The sequence below is a fragment of the Phoxinus phoxinus genome, assembly GCF_949152265.1.
Source record: "Phoxinus phoxinus genome assembly, chromosome: 21".
Classification (NCBI taxonomy): Eukaryota; Metazoa; Chordata; class Actinopteri; order Cypriniformes; family Leuciscidae; genus Phoxinus; species Phoxinus phoxinus.
The window spans coordinates 10,221,352-10,247,524 of record NC_136896.1 but is presented as its reverse complement, the minus strand read 5'-3'; the positions used below and the strand labels follow the sequence as shown (position 1 = coordinate 10,247,524).

The 26,173-nt window shown below is 39.9% G+C and overlaps 1 protein-coding gene across 4 annotated transcripts in view; it reads right to left on the bottom strand.

Annotated features, from left to right (window-relative positions):
- vti1a (vesicle transport through interaction with t-SNAREs 1A) overlaps nucleotides 1-26,173 on the bottom strand; it is a 123,055-nt gene that overhangs the window by 15,145 nt on the left and 81,737 nt on the right. For 2 of the 4 annotated variants that reach the window (XM_079595508.1, XM_079595507.1), the window contains one exon: nucleotides 26,026-26,098. In XM_079595508.1, coding sequence (XP_079451634.1) covers nucleotides 26,033-26,098 — 66 coding nt within the window. In that variant the 3' untranslated portion in view covers nucleotides 26,026-26,032. The remainder of the gene's footprint in view (nucleotides 1-26,025; nucleotides 26,099-26,173) is intronic. The other 2 variants (XM_079595506.1, XM_079595505.1) reach the window with 1 other exon arrangement.

Here is a 26,173-nt window from a genome sequence, read left to right as displayed (position 1 = left end):
GGAGCAGACTACCGGAGAAAGAGAGAGGCAGAGAGAGAGAGGAAGAGGAAACTGAGAAAAGAGCACCTGGGGATGGACGGAGGGCTCGATGAGAAGGGGGTTCCTGAGTGACACTAATTCACTCATGATGACTTGCCGCTCTCCCCCCGCAGTACTGATTGAAGCGCAGGCCATCGGTTTGGTGCAATAACAGCGCTATTGACTTGTTGCACCGGCTCCATTTGGTTATTGCCCTGGAGGCTCCGATCAATAGACTCAGCACTAAATCTGACTAATCAGGCCCTGCAGCCTCCAAGGGTCAGGCTGAGGAAAACTCCAGAAAATCTATGCCACGAAAGAGGAAAAGAGGTAGAGAGAGAGAGAGAGACAGAAGAAAACACAGGAGGGGTTGAGAGAGTCCTCTAAGCTCACTGACAGCTGTGTGAATTAATTGACGAGGATTGCTGTTCTGCTATAAAACTCCTGAGCGGGAGATGGAGAGGTGGGCGGCGTGCGCGCTGAGCTGTCAAAGTGCGCCTAGTCTTCCAGTTCCTGTGACCCGACAGGTTACAGGTCAGGGGGCGCCCGTGCTGCTGAGGGACTGCACCGCAAACTAGTGTCAAGGAGGAAATCCATATCTGTGAAAAAATATGGATGTGCTTGAAACTGATTGTACTTATGTAAACGAGAAGCATATTCAATCATGTTCACACAAAAAAAGCAAAGATGAACCCACTTGTCAATGTTTGTGGTCCCCACTCTGTGAGCCTGTCTTTTTTTTCTTTCTTCTTCTCAGCTTAAGCAAGTCCGCTCTGTGATAGAATGGCTCTCTTTCCATAAACATACAGCCAGCATATCATAGTGGGACACTATTGAAAATTTATAAGGGAATGAGAATCAATAATTTATACCAAAGTCAAGCACTAGGGTTTTTTCTCCCTCCTCCACGGCTGGTTCTGAGTGTGTGTGAGAGTGTGTGAGGGTATCCACATAGTGAGGGGAAGAAAAGAAGAGCAGAGGTCTGAATCTCAATGCTTTGAGAGAGAGAAAGGGAATGGAGGGCTGTGACAGACAGTCCCCCTTTTCAGCACCTTCTCTCTGAAACAAACACCAACTTCAGCCTTGTTTGTGCAGTTGTTGTTTTTCCACTTGTTTTCTCTCTTTTTTTCTGTCATTTTCTCAGTGCCCTGCTGTCCAGGATCTTTTAGCTTACATGGGCACTTTCCTCTCTGCACACATCTACTCCCAGTAGTATCTAAGGCAGACTGAAGAGGAGAAGAACACACATGCGCACACCTAAAACCAATACAAAAACTGTGACTTGCACTGTTCTTAAGTACAGGCTGGACCTAGTCAACTGGTTCTATCACTTTACAATACATGAATTATGTATGCAGTAGTCATAGATCACTTTATATGTGGTAAAATAAAACATAAAAACAATTAAAACCAACAAAATATATTTAAAAAATGAAAAGAAATAAAAGAATAAAAGAAAAGTAAAACAATTACACAAAAGCAGAACATTCCAAAAACAAAACATTAAAGATCAATATATTATTTACATGACTTTACAAGTCTGGATGACATTTGGCACATTTTAATGTATATAAACTACAAAATTTAAATTACTTTAATTTATATAAATTCATGATTTCTATGGATAAATCGTCACCCATCATGTTTGGAGCACCTGAAGAACATCGCAGCTTATGGGCTCTTTCCCTCCCCAAATCAATTCAAATTCAGCCAATGGACACAAATCATCCAGATGCAGATCAGGGAATTTCAGGAGGTCATGTGGGACCATAGTGGGCGGGGCATATGGGCTACTCAATGAACACCTCCAACTCAATACTAGAAATGGATCAGAGAAAGGCTTGGACGTATTCCTCGGGAACATACAGCACGCAAATAATTGTGATGCTGAAGGCAAACCGATTGCACATCCAAACACAACTGCGAGGTCATCATCTTTTTTCTCCAGGGGTTCACTGACCGTCCTATATTGCAATTATTCCTTGGCAGCTGTGGGCTCTGTGGATCCCCTCTGTTCTGCCGGCTTAAAGAATACTGTTTAGTTCCATTACAACTTGTGCCCCGTGATCAAACACACCCACGGCTCTCAGGTCACACAGGGGCTAAGAAATGGCTGCTAACAATGCAGCATTTAAAGCATCACACATATGCAAAGTGCCTTTTACACATGGGAGAGAGAGGCAGAGCTTGCATAAGAGAGTAATGGAGGGAGAGAGAGAGACTGAGTACGGTAGCTTTACACTTCAGCAGGCATGTTTGTCAGATGTGAATGATACAGTGGATCAGCTGTTTCCTGCCATGTTCCCTCCTCTCCTGAAGTTGGCGTCTATCTATCTATGCATCTATCTATGTATCTATCTATGTATCTATCTATGTATCTATCTATCTATGTATCTATCTATCTATCTATCTATCTATCTATCTATCTATCTATGTTTCTATCTATCTATCTATCCATCCATCCATCCATCCATCCATCCATCCATCCATCCATCCATCCATCCATCCATCCATCCATCCATCCATCCATCCATCCATCCATCCATCCATCAGGATCTATTTTATGTGTAGTGAATAAAATACTGTAAATATGTTGTAATATTCTTGTAAATCGCTCTCTAAGTCCACACGAGGTCAAGTTCATCCGTGACCCTTCACCCCTGTATGAACCACGGCTCAACCGTGCTGTTTGCTCTCAAGCAGCCAAAGAATTCCAAACCCACAGGGCTTAGACAGTGCTCTCTCCCTCTAACACACAAGTAAAAATGCCTGACTAACCAACAGGTACAAATACTACCTCGCTGCTCTCTGCCAAATGCACAGATGCCCTATTTAGTGAGAGGGTCTGAAAGAGAAGAAAAAGAAATGAAAAAGGGGGATGCAGACTGGCTAAGAGGGGTTTCTTTCCCTCTCCACTGCTTGGTTAACCAACTGACCTGCAGTCAAAGGAGCCTTTGTGAGCGCACTCTGGCGGTCGGCCAATCAGATCCTCGAGCTTGTCTGTCTCCAGGCGGGAAATGGTGCCCCTGGTATGCGGCGAGAAGCAGAATGCATAGACAGACAGGCCGGCTGCCGGCAGGCCCTCTCTCTTTCTTTCTTTCTTTCTCCCTCTCTCTCAAAAATGCCCAACCTCACTTCACTGAGGGGAAAATTACCTGACTGGCCCCCAGCCAGAGGACCCGCCTGCCCCAGCACCACTTATTTATTTAATAGTGTACCTCTGCCCTTGCCTCTCCATGCCCTGACACCTACTGTCTGCCAGCTACAACACATGCACACACACACACACACAACGGAATGAACACACACTCTGGATCCCTGAAAAAGCTTTTAAAAGTCCAAAGAGCTTCCTAAGGCAAGGTGTGAAACCCACCTAGCGGACTGAACCCAGAGGTCAGAGGGCGCTCACTGTTACCCTCTTTCCACCCAAATGGTGCTGGTGCTTGTGCCGGAGTCAGTGTTTGAACAGGAGAATTGTGAATCTTTCTCAGAACTTTAAAGCCAAAAAATGATGCAACTGACTACATTACTACATAACCTGCCCACAAAAAAAGCATGCATGCATGTAACTTTTGATTTACATATAATCATTTAGCAGGCACTTTTATCCAAAGGGACTTACAAATGAGAAACACTGCAAGCAATTTATGATACAAGAGCCAACGATATTGGAAGTACTGCAACGGCAAGTTTCATGAGTAAGCCAGAGTGAAACAGAAGTACATATCTATGCATAAAAAATGTATAATAGCTATATATATATATATATATATATATATATATATATACACACACACACAAAATTCTGTCATAAAACATGTAGAGCTGGGAAACAGGCCCATTTTCTCCTCTCTACATCTCTCACTCTTTGTCATTCTTTCTGTTTATATTTATCATTCACTCTATTTCTGTCTGTGGCCAGACTGTTTCTCACAGTTATCAGTTGTCAGCTTTCTGGCTTGACATTTATGAGTGTACGGCTGCCCCTAAGCAATGCCATTTAAACTCTTGCACACACGCATACATGATCCCAAATCTTGGGTTACATCATAAATAGTATGATCATTATTATGATTATACTGAAGAACACAACAACAAGATTCCTGAAGTACAAAACCCTATTAGTTTTCTTCATAAAGATATTAATTGGTAAGATTTACTAAAAAATTGCAGTAAAAACGGCAAAAAGTACTGTAAAAAATGTAAAATTCTTCCAAAAAACAAAACAAAACGTATTATCTCCAAACTTTTGAACGGTAGTGTACTTCCATAGAAGTCAGTGTTATTTTCACTTTATTTTTAAGTGTTTAATTGCCATATTTGAAGTAAAGAACTACACAGCCTATAATCCTGAATAGAGATCCACCAATCAGAGTAGCTGTTGTTTCCAGTGCAACAGAAATTGTGCCAAAAGAGCTCAGCAGTGACTGCCCACTCCTATCAAAATGCAAATGATCCCTGTACACTCTCAAACTATTTATATATTTGAAAATGAATATTTAATTTTTATATACAAATTTTTACAATACAAACCCTTTTAAAATAAACGTAAAAAAGCTGTTTTCCATATACATTGTTGCTTTAAATCAAAGTTTGATTTAATAAACAAGCATCTCATAGCTTGTTTATTTTAAAGTTTCATTGAAGTTTTATTTTTAAATAAATACATACATTTTTATAAAATAATAAAATATGCAAACAATACATCAGAAACCAAGGTTGCTAAAAAAGTGGGCAGTCACTGTTGGGCTCTATATGGTAATTAATTTATCATTAAGGCAGCATTTGTTTGCAGAGCACTGACATCCCAGATCACTGAAGCAGATTGTGGCAAATTCTATAATTGACCAATCAGAAGGAGAATACATGCATAGAACGATCGGAGCGGTTAACCTTGGGAGCTCAGGAGGGGTTAATACACCTCAACACACTTTCGTCTGCCAAAATCACCCTCATCCTTATCTGATCTTTCATTTGGTGTTTAATACATGTACCTCAATGCCTGACGTCCCACGCAAGCAGCAAGAGTTAGAAGTAAGTTTGATGGGAGGGCAGACCGACTGAATTCGGCTTACACATGGAGTTGGAGCTGCATATTTTGCCTGTGTGGCAGGCTGCTGGTTTAGTTAAAGACTATAGTTAAAACGGCCATGGAGGAGAGCATGGCTCAGTGAGAAAAGGCAGAGCACAGGCAGAGTCTCTCTATTTAGGCTCTTGGCCACAGTGAGCATTTAATAAGAGAGAATGTTATGTTTTGGGAAATCTAATTTGAGGCTCTTGTTTGTTTTCTTGGCTTTATTTTGAAAAAGTAGAGCTTTTTTCTTTTTTACGCCTCCCGCTCTAGAGACGAGACCGACCGTCATGAGTTTCTAACAGCAAGTCTTTATGAAGTAAAGCCCTGAGAATCTTTTAGCGTTCAATACACTTTTCTGAGTCCTACATTAATTAATTGCAAGGTTATTTTCCATGTCAGCAAAGCATATGTACGTATACGGTCATATTCAGATTTTCCACGAAAATATAAGCCACCATTCCTCTGCCTAATTGAGACTTATTCCCTTTGGGGAGGAAGAGGAGGTCGCTGGGCGTTAATTAATCCTGGTTTTTAAAAGTAAATGACATTCATTAGCAGGGACCGGAGCCAAATAAGACTATTTACATGCCGATAATCTGGATGGTTCCTCTGCTGTTTCTTTAATGTTACGGAACTACCTCTGCGGAGAGGATGAGAACAATCACGCCCCCTTTTCCTGTCTTCACTTCTACAACAATTAAAAGTGAGCGAACAGATGGAGCCGTGGCCGTGCGAGCACGTTAAGATGCCCTTCATCTTCTCCTTATTTTCCATTACTGCTGCTAAAGACTTGCACTCAAGTATATAAACACACAAAGACAAAGCCAATCCCAATGATGCTAGTGATAAATTACCGAACAGATACGGCCAAAACAGTCAAGGTAACTACGCAAATTAAACGAATAATGCATTGAGGCACACTAAACAGCCATGTCTTGTTCGAAAACCCATTTTTATCCTCATGACAAAACATTGCCAGAATGACAGAAAGGTCTTTGTATGACCTCTTGCTCTTGTTCACACACACATAGACATCGCCCACACACAGACGGTTAACAATGAATTTGTTAAGACTGCCTAAGCTTCTCCAAGGAGCAGGGAATTAAATAACAGTGGATTTATTGTGCATCGGCCATCTACTAACATTGGTGCCGGCCACCTAATCAAGACATCGGATCCTTTTCTGAGAATTTCAACTAAAATGGGAGGAGAGTTTGAGTCCAATTTGAATCAACCTCCCTCATTTGTCTTCTGCTGAAACACGTTCCTTCGGATTTTATTTTCACCAGCACAGCTACCAAGGGCAGAGGTTAAACCTTTAAATGCATAATTCTCGGAAACGAAGCGTTCTGGTTGAGAAGTTGTTTTGTATTGATGTACGCCGTCGAGATGGTGACGTAGACTTCTTACCTGTGCTTCATTTGTATGTATGATTAATGCCCTGGGTTAATCTTGGCTCCTATAGATGGCTTGTTTCCGGGCTACGATCAAACAGTGCGCTGACAGGCTTTTCAGGAAAGAGCGAAAGAGACGGGCCTGATCAGCCTCTCTCTCTTTCTCTGTCAGTCTGAGAGAGTCAGCTCTGACAGTGTCAGAGGTAGTTTCAAAGACAGGGCCGCCTCATGTCAGGCCGCCACAAAGAGAGATAAAACACGAGCCGACATGCGCTTCGTTTAGGTCCATTCATTAAGCTTTTATGTACAAAACCTCCAGTGGGAATGGATATGGAAGTGAGGCTGAAGATGCCATTTTTCTTACTTCCTTTCAGTGAATTAAAGGGTTATAGATCACCTGGATATGACTGAGCAGGACATCGTGGGACCACTGCAAACACAGTGTATAATATTCATGAATTCTGACTATGATCTGCAGTATGTTTCTTTCTACTTACTCTTTCCATTTTGGTTCTCTTGAAATTCACTGTGCTAATATCAATCCTTCATTCAAGGTACCATAATGAGCTGCTTGTAAAGAGCAGTTTAGATTTAAGAATGAAATAATTAAGATACACTGCACAAATGCTCAATGCGTATGTGCTCACCAATGCCAGAGCTGATGGCTGTAGTTCTATTGAATAATGGCTCTCTGCTTTTATGCCACTGTATGTCATAAGAGGATGACCTTGTTTGACATAGGCCTTTTTATTATGCGACTAGTTTTCCTTGAGGATGTCGGGTAAACTTTTTTATTTACAGATACATTTTGTGGTTTTGATCCTGCCTGAATCCAATCTGTGTTATTTTCTCACAAAAAAAACTAAAAAACTAAATTGTTTTCCAGGTTGTCTGATGAATCACATGACATTACACTTGTAACGTTTTATTTTTAATTTATTTAGACAAAATAGTATTTGAATTTGAATACTGTCCATAACATGGAAATTATTGGCTTATCGGCATTGTAGTATCAATGCATCCCTAACATATACAAGCCTTGTGGATTCAGTGGATTCTGTGATGCACACATCTAGTCAAAAGACACTCCCACTTTAGTCCAGACTAGATCCCATCTAAATCAGTAAATGAAATCACAGCTTTCTTCTGTAAACCTTAACTGTCATTTGGAAAACTAACACCATCCAGATACGCATAAAATGCTAAATGTGTGTCAGCCCTGTGTGAGCTCGGCCTTATAGTTGTGTTAGGCAATAGGTCACAGCCCTTGAAAACTAAGATGGTGGCCATTGTTTCACCTGCCACGGATCTTTGTCTTACTAAGTACAATGATTAAGGAATCAAACCTGTGGGAATAAGACAAAAGGATGCGCAGAGAGACAGGAAAATGTGTCTAGGCCCACATCATCCCCCAGGGTAGGGTGCGGGGTGCAAACCGGGGAGAGCCCGGCTGGTGGCTATTTTCGATTCAACAAACGGGGGATCGGGTGGCGGCAACCGATGGCCCCGCCACCTCACCTCCAGCCCAGAGCACCCTGGTATCTCCTCCCATAGATCCACTTACAGGGCCCACACAAAAGAGCCACACAAAAACCCAGCCAAGCTCAGGTGAGAGAAAACTCGGCTAGGGTCATTGAGTTACTTGTTTTCAATACACCCTCTCCAGGCTGGTGTGCGTTTACAAGCACTTACTCTGGATACTCGATGATAGACGCAGTGGCTAAGTAGCATTAGATGAGCAGCACGCAGCTATAGCCATGGATACCTTACAAGACTTACAATAGTTAAAGTTTTGAGTGACACTGATGACATTGGTCATGAGACTCATGCTCTTCCCTGTACCGGTTTAGCTGGATTTTGCAGAGTAAAAACCTCCCTGCACAGATAAAAATGGGTGCGCATCATCCAACCTGACCTCTTAGCTTCCAAATCGATCTACTTATCAGCCAGATCAAAGACACTCGCCGCTGATGTACATTTAACCTTACCCAGGTCCTCCCAGATCATGTCTAAATATTAATGATAATAAAGTCTCACACCCTTCCTGTGTCAGCCAATTACACCATGTATTGATCTGCGAATCTCTTGGCCAATTAAAACGCAGCCGTCGTAATGCGTTTAGGCACTTCAAAGGAAAGCGCCATTGATTTGTTTCTGGATCTTAGTGTTTACCGTTAGCAAAATGGGGAAAAGGGGAAAACATTTTATTCAGCAGGTTGGAGAGGAAGTACTCAGACCCAGATGCAAGTTCAGCTCAATACGGTCACTCCTTCCTGCTGGCTTAAAAAGCACCCAGTGTTGACCACCAACACATCTAACAGTGCTAGAAAGATGAGGTGGAACAATCCACGCACTTTACATAATGTAAGGGCTAAATTCAAGAATTTCAATAAAATATGGCACAATAAATATCCAGCGCATTAATAATACAGCCTCTGGCGCAATGAAGTGCATGTTGCATCACTGCAATCAGCCTTTTGGCCAGGATCAATGAAAGAAAATGATTTGGTGTCCTTAATATATTAATTATATTATATTAATTACAAAAATAATTAACAAATTGAAGTTTTAATATATTGTATATATAATAAATATAAATGTATTAATATATTTGATGAATATTATATTATAAATACTACAAATATTACTGGTTTGTATGCCAAATTGCTATTGATGCATTTTTGAATGTCGCTTTAAATAAAAGTATCTCTTAAATTAATAAATGTTTAATAATAATACTAATTTGTTATAAAATAAGAGTTGTTCACAGAACAACATGAAAATGCAAGGCTGAAGGTTTTACCATGGACATCAAACTTCTAGTCTGGTCTTCTGACCCTTTAACTCAAATCAGCACCAGCAGTCAACTGGAACAAGCAGAACACACATTTATTACCACGGCCTGCAGCCTCATGTAAACACTAATAGCGCCGGGGGCCAACATCATTTCTCTCCTTGGGATCACATCAACAGTCAAGAGGGAGGTGGCATTGGAAATCCCCAGTGTAAATTTTGTGTGGAGATCAGAGCAGAGTAGTCATCTTGAGAAGAAAACGGAAAAGAGACTGAAGTATAAAAAAAAAAAGAGTTAGAAAACTGTTGAAAGCTAATGACCACAGATTAAACGCTGAATGACTTTATGAGCATAAAGGTTAATCTCATATGGGTTGTGTGTCATCCATTTCTTTGGAGGAAGGCCATTAACTGAATAGATCATTAAAACACATTCTGAACAAGAAAAAAACCTTTCTTTTAAAGAACCCTTGAAATCACTTGACAATCACAGTTTTCACTTCTGTGTAATTTCCAGTTTTCACAGCATTATAGATGTCAAAGCTAACAGACATGGATTAAAAACTACAAAAGGCCAATTTTTAAAAAAAATAGCTTGATACATGTATATCAGAGCTTTACTCTCGGGATGGTCTGAAGATGCAAAACAATGGCACGTGTCTTTGGCCATTATGTGCTGGACTGGGAGTCTCTCACTGTTGCGGGCTTGCAGTGGACCAGTCCTCACTGCTGTCTTTGTACTGGTCTGTGAGGAAGGGTCATCACAAAGACCTCGTTCAGAGGACACAATACAGCACAACTCAGCGCTGTAGCCCTGGCCTGCTCATCATCCAGGCACAGCTAGAGCAAGCCTATTCAATTGAGGAGAGACCCTGGCCCCAGAAAGATAAACCTCACAATGAAGCCACAACTAAACAAAACAACTGAAGACACAACGACAAGAAAGAAAACGACTCGAGAGCGAAGGAACAATGTGAATAGGAACCTTGAGGGTTTTAGTTACAATATACCAATGCTGGAAAACAGGAGGGCAAAATTCCATATAGTGAATAAATGAAGCCTTCAAGTGGGTAATAGAGGCGCTGATTGGTGCTGATAAGATGGGTCAGCACTTCCAGTGTCAGAACTATAGTGAGGTGGCCAGAGTGAAGGGAGGTGAAGGGAGCATGCTAACACTCACTCCATCCATTGATTGATTTACGGGCAGGAGACAATGTGTGCCACTCTCACTCTCTGGATGGGAGTATCTAGTGTGAAAATAACCAAAATACACTCTAAAGCACTGACTAAAAGAAAAGCACACAGTGAAAGCAAAATACACCGATGGAATATGTGCAAGAACTGTATGATGCCTAAAGACTACAATATTACAAAACATATTATACATACTACGCAAATACTCACGTTAAGACTTTTTAATCAAACAAATGTGCTCTTAGAAGTTTCAAGTAAACATAGAAAAATTCTAATTCCAATTAAATTTCTTCAATTGAATTCAGTTACCAAACAGGATGCATTTAAAGTGCCTATTATGCTATTTTAAAAGGTTCCTAATTTTTTTCTCCTACAATTGGTTTACATGTATCCAAGGCCAAAAAAACACTTTCATTTTCTCATAATATACATTGCAATGTGAACTCATTCCTCACAGTGTCTGAAATGGCTCAATAAAGAATTAAGTCTCTCTAAACCCCTCCTTTCAGAGAGCCTACTCTGATCTCATTGGCCAGACGGCCCAGTCTGTTGCAATTAGTCACTTACAGTGCATGTCGGAAACATTTTAGCACTTTTATACACAAAATGATATAAATGTGATCACTCTGTGTCGCACTATGCTATTTTTTTTTACAAAATCTACGTACTGTAGGTTAGTGCAGGAAGTAAGGCTGGAATTACTGATGGCTTGTTTGAGGCAGATTAGAATCAGTTATTTCTTTTCACACAAACACACACACAGATGGATAGATAGATAGACGGGTAGATAGAGAGATAGACAGAAAGAAGGAGTTTTTCCTGGAAGAACATGTATTTAGAAATAAATATGGTCTATTCTGTTTGGACTGATGTGACAGAACATTAAGGCAGGACAAAGCGTCTCAGACTTTACATACTCGCATTACACTGTTTGTTCTCGGGATGTCTCGCTTTTGCTCTGCTTCATGCGCTACCAAAAACTATAATGAAAGATTTGTGAAAGGAAAGCAGTGTTTAAGATGGTTTATGTGAAGCTTAAAATGCTTGACCACAGGGCAGTTTTAGACAGGACTTTACGCATCCACATCTTATTAAATAAAGCTTAAGTCTGCCAGCGGGTTTTGCTTAAAATGCAGGCACAGAACCTCCGTGTGTCTGCCGTTCAAGAAAGCAAACAGTCTGGCAACATCACAAAAATGTCTCCGGAAAGTGCACACTCACATGCGTGTGATGAGCAGGTATGTACTCAGGTCAGCTGAGGTTTGGGATTTGAACCCCATCAGCAAATAGGCTGGGAAAGTGACACAAGCCTGCCAGGCCAATGGGGATAAAGTCCTGACAACCTCCTCATAACGTTAGCCCTGGCGCCATCACCGCTGACTCTTCCTGAGCACTGGCGAGCAGACAGGAAGCATCATCGTAACCAAACAAACAGTGAAATACACAAACGGACTGACCGGGTCACCAGAGAACTTCTGGATGGATATGCATGTGAACATGAACAAACAGAAATTTCAACTCACCCCATAATGTACTGAACCGTTTGTTTCACCATATTGGTGAGTACATTGCATAGTCTTCCAACGATTTTGTATCAGGTTAATGACATTTTCTATTGCCTAACCCAACACATACCCATAAACCTACCTATCACAGAAACGTGCAAAACACTATTCAAATAAAAACATGTTTTGGCCATTTATAAGCCTTTTTGAAAAGTGAGGACAAGGACACACACACACTTAGGCCATGGAAGGGAGAGAGAGAGAGAGGGAGAGGGAGATAGAGAGATAGAGAGAGAGAGAGAGAGAGAGAGAGAGAGAGAGAGAGAGAGAGAGAGAAGAGAGAGAGAGAGAGAGAGAGAGAGAGAGAGAGAGAGAGAGAGAGAGAGAGAGAGAGAGAGAGAGAGAGAGAGAGAGAGAGAGAGAGAGAGAGAGAGACATGCTGGCACCTGAATTGGGGAGGATATTTAATTACAGAGCTCTTGTGAATGAAGACCATTCCTTCGATAACGTGTGAGCTTGCGTGTCACTGGCCATGTCAACGTAATTACGCTTAGCCTCTGAATTTAGGAGAGGATGGAACAGAATGTTTGTATGACCTCACTAACTGTCAACAAATGTCAGTGTCCATTCCAGCTCTTACTCTAGTCATTACAATCGTTAAATAAGTTCAAACTCAACCACAACTTTCACACTATGTACATGTTAGTAATGCCCAGAAAATGTGAAAATTCTGCATTCATCTCTTTGTGTCATTGTCCAAGTCAATACAAACTCACTATTCAAACCCAGTTTGCGTCCATATTTTCTGAGTGAAACAGGATACAAGGGCAGGATTTTACCCATTGAAAACTGACTGGATCTTGAAATGAGAGTGTTCCATAACATTTTTAGAATGATTTGAGTTATTACAACATTTAATAAATTAGTTGTAAATTTATAAATTTAATATTTTAAATAAATTATTAGCATGATAAATTGTTCATTTGTGTTCATTGTTAATACCCAATATTAAATAAATGCAATTTTTATTTAGTGTTTGTTCATAATATATTAACTTAATTTTTACAACTTAAAATGATGTAGAAATTATTATTAACCTAGAATAATAAATGATGCAAAATTATTACTCATTGTTAGTTCATGATAGCTAATGTATTAACTAATGTTAAACATCTGTATCTTACTGTGAAGTGTTACACATTCGCACCAACGAATCGTGCAAGGAACACGTTTTAATAAAGTAAATAGGGTTCATTTGGATTTCATGTTGACTTTGAGCTTACATTATTTTGCTCAATCCAAAATCATATTAGGAGTCAAGTTTGAGCTTACATTATTTTGCTCAATCCAAAATCATATTAGGAGTCAAGCTTGAGTAAATCAAGTCAATAATACACAAAATAACCTGGATTAAAGATAGAAGCATTTAGTAAATCCCTGTGGTGGATCTTGCAAAAGAGACTATTCAATTTGGGAGTTGGCGCAGCTTTGGGAGAGAGGTGCGATCCAGAAAGACAGGTAGCGACAGGGTGCTGTTGACCCTGGAGGTGCAAACAAACGTGGGTGTTGCCGGGGGAGGCTGCCAGCTCGAGAACGAGAGAGCGAGCTTTGCTGACAAAGTGGAGAAAGGAGGAGAGCAGTGGATTGAGGAGCTCCAGCTGGCATAAGGCCTGCTATAGCACCAGGACCGGCCGCCTCTCCAACCCAGATGCACAGCCAAGGGCCAGCACGCACTGCCAGCTGGGAAGATACCCTACTGTGGAGCGCTGTACTCCAAACAAACAAAAGCAAACAGACCACAGACCTGTCATTAGCCTGTACCAGCATACGGCGCCTGTAATTACAACTGACTCAGGATCTGTACACATTCAGCGCACATTGAGACAAGCAGAGAGCAAAAATTTGGGATTTTCATACATGGGCAATAAAAGTTTCATTGAGCAACTCTAAACTTTTTCTGTGAATCAAGCTTAATAAAGATAAAGCTAGAAAAAGCATGAAACCTACAGAAGTACAGTCCATCTTGCAAATTATTAAATGAAATATATTATTACATATTAAAAATACTAGTTTTATGTTTCCAAGTTGGCTGCAAACAAACCAAATACAACTTTTTAGCTAGTTCATGTGAAACAGCCTGTGCTATAAAGCTTTAGTGTCTGTGCGGACCACTTTAGCATAATCCAATAGTATTAGGAGGACATTTTTCAGTGGTCATGCATGAACAATTTGCAGGGTAAAAAAAGTCCAATGAATGAGTCATTTAAAGAGGTTGTATCATTCATGAGTCCAGGAGGAAAGATCCTTGGGATCTGGCACCATCACATTACCTAGAATGCACCCGGCCTCCCCTCAGCATTTCCCCCTCAGAGAAAAGGTCAGAAAGCTTTAGAAATGTCCTGAAAACAACTGATTGTATCAGCAACCAAATCAACTAATCAAACATGCCTGAGTTCAGGTATTTCATCAAATCTCCTCAATACAAACTTCAGAAGTCATTCAAACTCAACATAAGTGGTACAGCTGGTACAAGCTGTAACAACACACTCCAAGTCACCATCAACACGCTGCCTCATATAGAGATGTTGAAAGCATCCTTGCTTTAGTTCTGCCAAAGACAAAGGTTTTGGAGACAAAGATGACTCGAAAGAGCAATACGCTGTCAGTCAAAGACAGTAAAGTCGTTTTTTTAAAGCTGCCATTAGGTAATTATGCAACAAAAGCCGAACAACAGCCTTAATGAGCGTATGAGGTGAGCCATAAAGTCCTTACATGCCTCAGGGCCTTCAGCGTGAGCTCTCTCGCTCTCTCCAAAACAAAACACACGCATACAAACATTCACACACAAAACCTGTCACCCACTGACACTGAGATTTTTATCAATTCACTTATTAATTTAAACACAAACACATTAATTGGACCAGTGAAGGAAGTTGGGGGGAGGGGGGTGGGGGGAAGAGAAAATATGAAAGACAATATAACAAAGAGAAGTCTGAAAGCTTGTGCAGGGAAGACATTACGTATATGTATGCAGATTTCTCACAGAGACTAAATGTGAAGAGTCACTAACCCTGCTTGTTCACCTTTACCTTGACTTCTTCCCTTCTTCCCTAACTTCTAACCCTTCTTCATTTCAAGAACTATACATGCACAGGACGTGGGGTGGGGTGGGGTGGGGTGCGAAATAGGAGATAGTGCCTGCTCAAAGAATTTGATGACAAAATAACCAATAGTTAAAAAAATTAAACAAATATGGGATCAGATAATAGGGTCACTTCAGGAAAGCCCTTTTATGTAACTCAACCTAATGAAAAAGAGATGACAAAAGTTGGCCAATTTACCAGAATTCATAAGCAACATTGTGAATATCATGATGATATTGTCTCTCATTAGTAGAAAAATGACCAAAGAATTTACACAAATCAATTCAAACTGTCAAACTATTCAAACTCTCGGTGTGTGTGCGTACATATATATATATATATATATATATATATTGTTTTAGTTCCTGTATTAAACATTTAAAATCAAATTGGCTACAATAGCTGCAATGATGGTTCTTTTGATTGGCCATTTTAGAGAACCGAATATATATATATATATATATATGATGTCATCAATAGGCTGAAAAATTCTGAGATCCAGGCAAACAGCAGGCAATGGCAGGCAAAATGACAGGCAAATGGCCATGTGTATATTAATGCCAAACAGCGGTTTAACTGTTCGAAAATGTTTGATGGATGCTCAAATTCACCCCCAAAACACACACACACACGTAGTGCTTCAATTTCACTAGACCAGACAGAAAATATGCACCCTCTTACCATGTATTAGAACAGAAAACACAACAGAGGGCATAAAAGTTGGTCGCCATGACGAATGTTACTGTCAATCAAAAAGTTCCAGAAGAAGTTTTCATTGAAGGTAGGTAGGTGATGTCTGTCTCCTTCCCCGCAGGACAATCACAGGGCCCTGTGCAGCGACAGCCGCCCGACACCAGATCAAACGGCACACTGCCCTTGGAATGACACTGCAGCCACTTCAAGGGGGACGTAGTCACTGATCTCAGAACAGCGCAGCTAACACCCTGACGAGCGATACCTTTACGAGGTCGGAAACGATAGAGGAGGAGAAGCCCGTCACTCCAATGTCATACACAGTGACCCCACCGAGTTTAATAATTGGAAAAGTGGAAAAGATCGACTGACGTAAAGATGTAAAAGGCAGGATTATTTCAAGGGTAAAATACCAATTGTTCTCAAGCATTCAGTCACCACAGCATCATAAAAAAATACCATAACCAATATGATAGTGTTACTTACTACACTTTTCATCTCTGAGGGTCTGTGGACTGATATATCAGTTATGTACATACAGTTATAAAATATATTATATTACTGTTATTACGATGAATGGTTAAAAGAAACATGATTTAATCACTTATGTATGTTTTTAAAAAAACATATCAAATAATATATTCCACATTTCATGTACATTTTTAAATATATATATATATATATATATATATATATATATATATATATATATATATATATATATATATATATATATATATATATATACATACATTTAATGTAATAAATTAATTAAATATAATTAATTTAACACATATATTAGATGACACAAATATCTGGGTGAGGGGTCCTTATGCCACAAAAGATTGATTACTGTCCTATATTATTATGTCCTACCTTAAAATGGAGGCTAAATAGATGCTGCTAGCTTTAGTATAGTGGAATGGATATATACACATGCATTTTTTCTCTCTTTCAGAATGATGTAGCCCTAGTGTAAAAACTCATCACTTAACATGTCAGTCCTGAGTTTGTTTGCAGCTCAAACATGTGTGTGCTTTCCAAAGCAGGCAATCAGCACACACTAATAGGAGTGGGAGAGACAGTTTAAGTGTCACTGTTATCCATGATGCTCTCAGCAGTGGGTAATGAGGCTGAGGTGTGTGTGTGTGTGTGTGTGTGTGTGTGTGTGTGTGTGTGTGTGTGTGTGTGTGTGTGTGTGTGTGTGTGTGTGTGTGTGTGCCACAGGGGTTTATCCAGAGGCCTGTCAACTTTCCGGCAGCCTGCTACACATACACTCACAAACTCTTCATTTAGATGCTCATGAAACTTTACAGCTTTACACATTGACGGTATATGCACAAATACACACACACTATGGAGCCATCAGTACTCATTATTGAATATAAAAGTCGCACTAACAACATGCAGAGAAAGTCTCTTCCCCTGAAACTTGTCTTAAACGAAAACATAAATCTGACACATGATACTGACAAGGTTGATAAATACACCAATACAATCGTATTTTAATTCAAATATTTTTAACTAGTTATTTATTTGTGAAAATTCAATTGAATTTCTTTCAATTCAAAGAATAAAAAAAAAGAAATGTATCACGGTTTTCTACAAAACAGCAAAACTGTTTTCAACATTGATAATATTAGATAATGATAAATGTTTCATGAGTACCAAATCATCATATTACCTTAGAATGATATTGTGACACTAAACACTGAAGTAATGGCTGCTGAATGTTCCATGACAGAAATTAATTACATTTTAAAATATATAAAAACAGAAAACAGTTATTTTTAAGTGCAATAATATTTCACAATACTAATACTGAATTTTTGAGATGAGGTTCATGTGTCTGGAGCTAACACAGTGTTAGTCAGTTTTAATCTGTATACACACACACACACACACACACACACACACACACACACACACACACACACACACACACACACACACACACACACACACACACACACACACACACACACACACACACACACACACACACACACACACACACACACACACACACACAGTGCCATTTGACTAAAACTGACTAAGACTATTAGCTCCAGACATCTGAACTGAAATGTTGTGACACACAAGATGCTCAGAGTATCTGCTGTCCAAAATAAACCTGACACGCAGCATTCCTGAAGGGTACAAAACACCCCAGCGTCTAAAAGGCCTTTGCGAGAGCTGTGACCAGGAGAGCAACAAGATACTCAGTTATAGTAGTAAATCTTGCAGATGCGCGTCATTACGCTCCATGATACGTATAAACACACTCATCAATGCCACTTCACTTTAATTCAGTCGAGGCACTCCACAATTGACTGAAACAAGCAAATTATAAAGGATACCGTACAAGCATATTTTAAGTAAATGGGGTTGAGATCAGGAGTTTGTTCAGTGCGGTTCAAATCTGGGCTTTGTGCAGGCTAGTCAAGTTCTTCCACACCAGACTCAGTAAATAATTTCTTTACGGACATTAATTTGCGTACAGGGGCATGGTCACGTGGAGCAGAAACGGGATCTCCCCGAACTGTTGCCAAAAAACTGGAAGCACAGAATTTTCTTGAATGTCATTGCATGCAGCTGCATTGCCATCTTTACTGGAATTCAGAGGCCTAGCAAACAGCAAGGCAACCCCACATGACTGTACCAACAAACAATGGGTACTGTGACATTTAGCACTCTCATGGCATCCGCCAAACCAACATTTATGGTGGTGGAGCATGGTTTCCACAGGCAACATTCAGACTCGATGACAAATGTAGAACATGGAGTTCGCCACAGCTGCTCAGAAAGGAAATCAGAGAAATGCTGGGAAGAGAGCACCCACGAGGAGGGGCCTGCCGCTCTGGAGACAGTTACCAATGGAAATTGCTCCAAATTTTGAACTTTGGCTCGTTCAAGATCTCATGCCACTGAAAAAACTCAATGGGGAGGGGAAAATGACTGATCACAGAATCAAAAACAGCAGAACAGATGCACTAAGCACCTTTTGATTCTCAACACGTGACTTTAAGTGTATAGAAGAGAACATCAGGATTATTATAAAGGTTAGTTTGTAGAGTAATGCCTCACCTTGACAGTTGGTAAATTTAGACGGAGCGAAATTACGACTTCGCTTCTGAACAATCTTTGTTCTTCCTTCAGTCTATATCAGCCGTTCATTATGATTTTGACAGCAGACCTTGATGTCAAAGAATTTCGTACTCGCACAAAACTATACGGCGAAGTGCGTGTAGGAGTTTGTTTGCGAGGATGGGAGTGAGTGTGTGGGAGAAAGAGAGCCGTGCCCCCGTCACTTCTCCACCCTGCTCTCTCGGCTCCAGCATCTTAACGAGGCTTTTCCCCTCGCTTTGCAGAACGAGGGAGAAGCCAAATAAATAAAAGAATAAAAGGCGAGCGAGAAGAGGGAAAACACACACTGAACTATAATTTGTTATATCTTTCAGCTCCAATTAAAAATAATATCAAATCTTTTTGTTCAACTTCATAACAAGACTTCAAGAGGGCCCCCATGACTCTTTCTATTTGCATCCCTCAACAGCCCACTGGTGCTCCTGAATCACATTAATTATATGACCTACATAGCACGTCGTTAATATTCCAAGCTGGGAGAGGAACTGGGAGCCAATACGGTGGAAGTCTAAATTTGGAGATCTTCAGGACATCAGAGCTCCCGCTTTTCTGGGGTTTGCGCTTTGATCTCCTCCCTCTTGACATTGTTTGCAAATGTCTGTTTAATGGGACTGGCAAACACCAGAATACAGCCACATTCTGGGTTTTTTTTCGCTCTCCCGCCACCATCCCTCCCACTTTTTTCTCATCTGCTATCACGCCGTGCCGATGACGACTCTTGGAACGTAGAAACAAAGGGAGACAGAGAGGAAAATCAAGGAAGAGAGAGAGGTGACAGTGTGGCTCACCTCTCACAATACCACGTCTACTGATCTAATCGCTGCTGGGATCAGAGCGCTTAGTGACAGAGAAGTGTTACAGCTGTTCGGGATGTACAAAGTCGGAGCTACTCTGCTTCACAAGTAATGTGTTATGAATATGAATATTTCATAAAGAGGTGGGGGGGGGGGACACGCAAGGCACTCCCGTTGTTTGCACATTAACGCACAACACTCGAAGTAAGTGGCCGTGTTCGTGCCCAGAGACGTGGAAAACCTGATGTCTTAATCAGTGTCCAGCTGTACTGTGGGCTCCTTCAGAAGATCGAGGCCTGGCTCCTCTAAGCTCGGCCATGAATATGGAGCTGTTCTGCGGTGCGGGGCTTGGTTATGTTTTCTGTCTGATATTTCTGCCCCATTCCCATTTCAAAGGGAGGTCCACCCAGGGGTTTGACTTTTTGATCTGCCTGGCGACTGACTCGACCACCTGCATGCGGTATCAGGCCCCCGGTCTCCGTGGAAGGCCGGGAAGGCTGAGCAGGATCTCTGCGCTGGGCACTGATCCCAACACTACCCCTTCTCTCTTGCTATCTCGCTCTCTGTCGACATCAGCAGGAGGCCTTTACCCATACTCCAGCTCTGAAGCCATAAGGATGCCATCACAGCCATTTTGAGGTGAAATTCCGTGTCACACTAAGTATTCACAAAACGTAAGTTTATAAAATAAAACAATAGCCGTCTTTACACCTGCCCTAGATAGTTCACCTAAAAATGTATTCTGTCTTAATTTACTCATTTACTTTGACTTTAAATTACTCAATACTTTATTTCTTCTGTGTAACATACAAGAAGATATTTTGAGACATTTTTAGTTTTTTTTTTTTTATCCATACAAAAGTCAAAACTGTTGTTACAAACATATTTATTTTGTGTTTCATAGAAGAAAGGTTCAAGATGCACTGTGATCAGAATCACAACATGAAGGAAAATAATACAATATCCAATTAACAAATTATTTCACTGGATTACACTTTGAAATCTTATTTCTCTAATTTCCCTCCCTAAAAAGAGAGCTTTAAAACTTTTTCTCTAATTAACTGAAGGAAAATTAAATGCAAGAAATCATTGTTTTAAATGTTTTTAAACGTCGGTAAAAGACAGAAAGTTTGCGTTAACACAACTTCTAATGTAATATGGAAATTTACATGAGCAGGTGTAATTGGATCGCTATCTGATCACACTGGAATTAAGGTGTAAACGTATCCTGGTTTACACCAGACCCTTCTCAGTTGTAACTGAGAGTGGGTCTGGGGAAGGTTAATTCACAGCCCATTTCCAAAGGTGGCGTCACCAACGGACGTCGCTCGAATGTCTCTGGGCACAATTGGATAGACCTAAAACCAATCAGAGCGATCGTCATCGTGTAAAGCCCGCCTCAACGTTTGTGATTGGTGCCTCGATTTGGAAAAATTGGAAATGGGCTTGAATGGGCTCTTGGCCAGACGGACTTGCAGAGCAAATCTCAAATTTGCTGGAAGTTCGTCAGGGTTTTCCCAGGCTAGTGTAAACGCACTCTGTAAAAAAATTGCATGCGAAATTCATGTTAATACCAGGTATAAAGGGCCACTGTTGTTTAGTCAAATCGGACTATGTGTTAATAGGCCTATAAAAGAAAGTTCACCTAAAATCAATATTCCATTATCATTTACTCACCCTCATGTCATTATAAACATGCATAATATTCTTTCTTCTTTGGAGCACAAAAGGACATATTGAAGAACGCTGGTGTCCAAACAACACTGGAACCCCGTCGAATTTCATTGTATCAACAAAACAGAAACAACAAACGCGGAGATGTTTTTCAATATATCAAAAGAAAGTAATACAGGTTTAGTACAAAATATGGCTGAGTAAATTATGACAGAATGTTCTTTTTTGTGTGAACTATCCCTTTAAAAAATCAATACAGGTGAAGCCATCAGGGAGCTGCTCTCAGTTGCAAGTCTTGTTAATACATACTCTTCCAAAACAAACCTACCAAACTAATTCCAACTGTAAGTTTGCAAGTATAAGAACTCCTCATGCAAGGTCACATTGCTCACGCATGCTTCAGCCCTCTTCCCAAGCTACTTTGAAGACTCGATTGAATCCAGTGGCTTGTGTATTAGACAATCCGCAATCAAGGCAAATGTTTTAATTGGTGTGATTATTCTTTAATAATATTATGATTTCTTTAAGCAGGCATTGCCATTAAAAGTTAATGAGATGAGTATGACCATGACAATATAATTAAAACCCTCAGGAGTTTCTGAAGCTGTCCATTAATAATTTAGAGCGAGTTGGAGCACGAGACGGCCCAGCTCAGTAGTCTGCTCAGGGAGAAGAGAGAGAGAGAGAGAGAGAGAGAGAGAGAGAGAGAGAGAGAGAGAGAGAGAGAGAGCGAGAGTGAGATGACTGGGAGAGTAATACTGCTTTGCCCATCATGATGTGAGTTTACTTTGATTAAGAGCTGAATTACCAGACTATCAGAGATGTGTCACTGTTAAATCCCTCTGTTAGAAACCTTTTGGGATACGCATCTCTTATTTGATACCAGTGTATTATAAACAGATTCGTTTGAACTCTGGAAAGTCGGGATGAAAACGAGCTGAGCTCAAAATGCACGCAGCGTCCTCGCATCGGAAGTATCACAGAGTACACATATTTGGACTTTAGTTGTCCTCACCCACACAGTGCTCTCCACTCAGGGTAAACATCTGGTGCAGCGCGGGTCTCTCTGTCTCCATCTTACAACAATATTTATCACAGCGGGCTAATGCTCCGTCCTCAACATACTGCTTAGAGCCTGTGAACCTCACCATGACAAACACAACCTGGAGTAAGTGAGTGTGTGTACAAAGGCCAAAGGAGATAATCAAGTAACGTAGAGCCACGGGGAGTCAAGTTCACCTCTCTTTCATTTAAATTACCCTCACATCTTTACCCGGCGCGAGCATAGAATTAAATCACACTGTAAAGTCATTTCAGAAAAATACAAATCCAAACTCCATTGACCCAGAAAAGTGACAATGCAAGTGCAGATTTTTACATTTTCTGAAGAAAATGAGTGCAGATTGTACAAAACTCATCACTGCTGTGAAAGATCCTATCCCCCCTCCTCCTCCTCAATGAATTATCAAAAATGAAGAGTTGTTCTTGTTTATCAAAAGCTCTTTTCTTAACCAGTTAACATTATGCAAAGCTAGCAAGCAAAATGTTATTTTGTTATAAGTGATTGCTAACCAAAAAAGAGAAAGAACTGGGAATGTTTAATTAGATTATTTGCTTCTGTTTATAATTTGTCTATATTAAATTTTATGATCAAGAATATTTATATGTACACTGTGAAGTGACTAAATATAAAACTAAAATTATATTTAAAAAAATGTCATTGATTGAAAGCTAAATCAAATAAAATATAAATATTAGATGAAAAAGACAAATACTAAAAGTGTTAAAACAGAAATAAATAATATGCATTGTAGTTCAATAGAAATATTAAAAATCTTTGTCAAAAAATGACAAAAGCACATTAATAAAGAAAATGTTAAATTAAAATGAAAACTGAACATTAAAAAAAAAGAAAATTTAAAAAAATATGATAATAGTTTATAAATAACACTTTTTTATTTTTTATACTGGATTAAAAAAGTAATATGTAGTAGTAATATGCAATAAATTGTGCTATTAATCAAATGTCCAAGGGCTAAGCAAGCATGGAATTAAATGAAAGCCAGAAAAATTAATAAAGATGAAAAACAGGCCAGAAAGAAACCCCAAACCATCTATTTGTTGTTTTGGCTACTTTTCTGTTGCAAATGGCTTTGAGATGCCACACAAATGTAACGTGTGGAAAGGCTTTATTTACTCTTTTGTCAAGCAGAAAGCTAAAAACCAGTTAGGAAGAGAGATACAGAGAAAGAGTGAGAGTAAAAGAGAGAGAGAAGACCTTTTCTAGGCAGACAGGAAGAACTGGGGGTGCGGTGGGCCTTCATGCAGAAAGACAGAGGGCTGAAGGGAGACGGCGCGCATGCAAAAGCTCATAAATCCTGATTTGAGGCGGCCTCACAGCAGCACTACATTGCTTAAATGCTACGTCTGATTTAGTCTTCCCATTAGGTGACAGCTGAACTTTAACATTAATATGATAACATTGAAATAAGTGCGTGTTATTTACTTAGTGGCGGGGCGGGATGGAATAAGAAAGAAACAGAGGGAGGTGGGAAGGAAAGGAGGATGATGAATGATTTCTGGACAGCTTCTGTGACACCGGGCGGCCGCGGCCCCTCTAATGAGACTTGACAAAATGGAGACATATGCAGAAATATTGGTTACAGTCTACGTCTCCGGCATCTTGCTCTCTCTCTGTCTCTCCTCCTCTCCCTCTCGCTCGCCGCACACGTCCTGATTGTCTACGACCACTGAAGCATCTATTTCAATTGGCACTTCCTTCCTGGACCCGGGGTTTTAAATTTAGCTGGTGTCATTTACATATTACTCTTAATCAAAAAAAGAAAAAAAGAAACAAAACCTTGCCGTCACGGTTCAGACAAGGGCGCAAAGGCACTTTATAAAGCAGAGATGTGACAGACGTTCAACTGAATTGTGCGTGTGCGTGTGAAGGAGAGAGATATGAGGCTGGTGGAGAAAACAACAGTAAGTGGAATAGAGAGAGAGAGACAGAAGCTGTGCATTGCTTCAGTTATCTCACATCTACCACACAGGGAAAAAAGCCAATATCTCATCAACCTGCTGATATGAATGATGAGTTCTGCTGTTTAAAGCCGATACTACATAGAGACAAAATAGTGGGAGGAACGCTAGATCTACTTTAGAGCAGATGAGTGCTGAAAAAACCCAACTGCATGATGACTATGCTCACATTGAATCTGTGACTTGAGCCAGAATCTGAATCTGAACATGGTGATTCATTAAATAATATTTATTAAACAGTAGTTCATTTAACAGTAGTTAATATATATATTACAACTACAACCACACACAGATTTTTATTTTATTTTTATATTTTTTTATATTTTTAATCAGCAAGGATGCTTTATTTAAAAGTTACAGCAAAGATTTGGGCATTCTTATCTGTTAAATCTAACTTTATTGAGGGGACAGCGAGTCAGACTGGTAACACGAAGGTTGCAGGTTCGATTCTTAATAACGGCAGGAAGTGACTGAAATGACCCCCAATCGCTTCCCACTAAACATGGCTGCGTCTCAGCCAAAAAGCTGCGTTTAAACACACCAAAAGGACTATAGGTTACTGTCAACCACTGTAGCACGTGTGTTCTGCCCCTGCGTGTAAGTAAATATCTGTCTATATCAGCAGTCTATTTTCATCTTTCAAAAAGGAAACCGAAACTAGGACTACAGAAATACAAAGCAGCGCTCTCTTACCATTTTGAATATCAATCACGTTGATCACTTTCTTCATTCCAGGCGGCTCATGTTATTATGAAAATATTCGTGCATTCAAATGCTCAGGTAAGATGACGTACAATTATTTCTTTGCTCACTTTCATCACGCTTTTATTCTCTTGCACTGACTCGTTCGCTAAGCTGAACAGCGAATCAGAGTTCTCTCTCTCATCGACGACCCGATGCCAATTCAACGTGCTGAACCGGCCAAAAAAACCCAGACGCCATCCGACTTGAGCCATTGTTGCGGAACACACCGAAAACTAAGCACAAAAAAGGCCCGATATTCCCTGGTGGGAATTCAGCTTTGCTATCACAATAAATAAAAAGCTTATATAAAAATATAAAATAATTATTATATTTATTTCATTTTACGGTATTTTTGATCAAACAAATGCAGACTTTTGATTTAGTGAACTTATAAACCTGTAAAAAAAAAAAGAGAAAATATAAAGTATAAAATAAATATGCTTATAAATAAATATATAAATACAATAAAATGTGGATTTCCAAGATGTTTCCAGTTGATCGCAAAAACAAAATTGCTAATAAAAAAGTGCAATATTTAAAAAAGGTTGCGAACCCTGCATATTTAAATACACAAAATTTCCCTCATAATAATGATTTAAAATGTGACAAAAGTGTGCTGATTCCATGGAAGTTGGGTGTTTGGGGTCATTGGATTTTACTGAACTACTAATTACTCAGAAGACCATTTAGATTCATGCTATGCAACCACAGTGCATAACAATAAGCGTGTTAATTTGTGTGTTCATGCAGTGGATGGTAGAGGGCCACTGTCAAACACATCCATAGAGAGGTATCAGAAACGGTCCCTACCTTACTCTTACCTTCTCAGCATGCCGGTCAGGATCCGAGAGCTCTTGCCCAAGTTAGCGTCGGTCTCTCTCAGCTGGGAGAAGAAGAGAGAGAAAAAGAGACAATGTCCATGTTAGAGAGGTCATGTTACATTTGTGCTATAAAAATA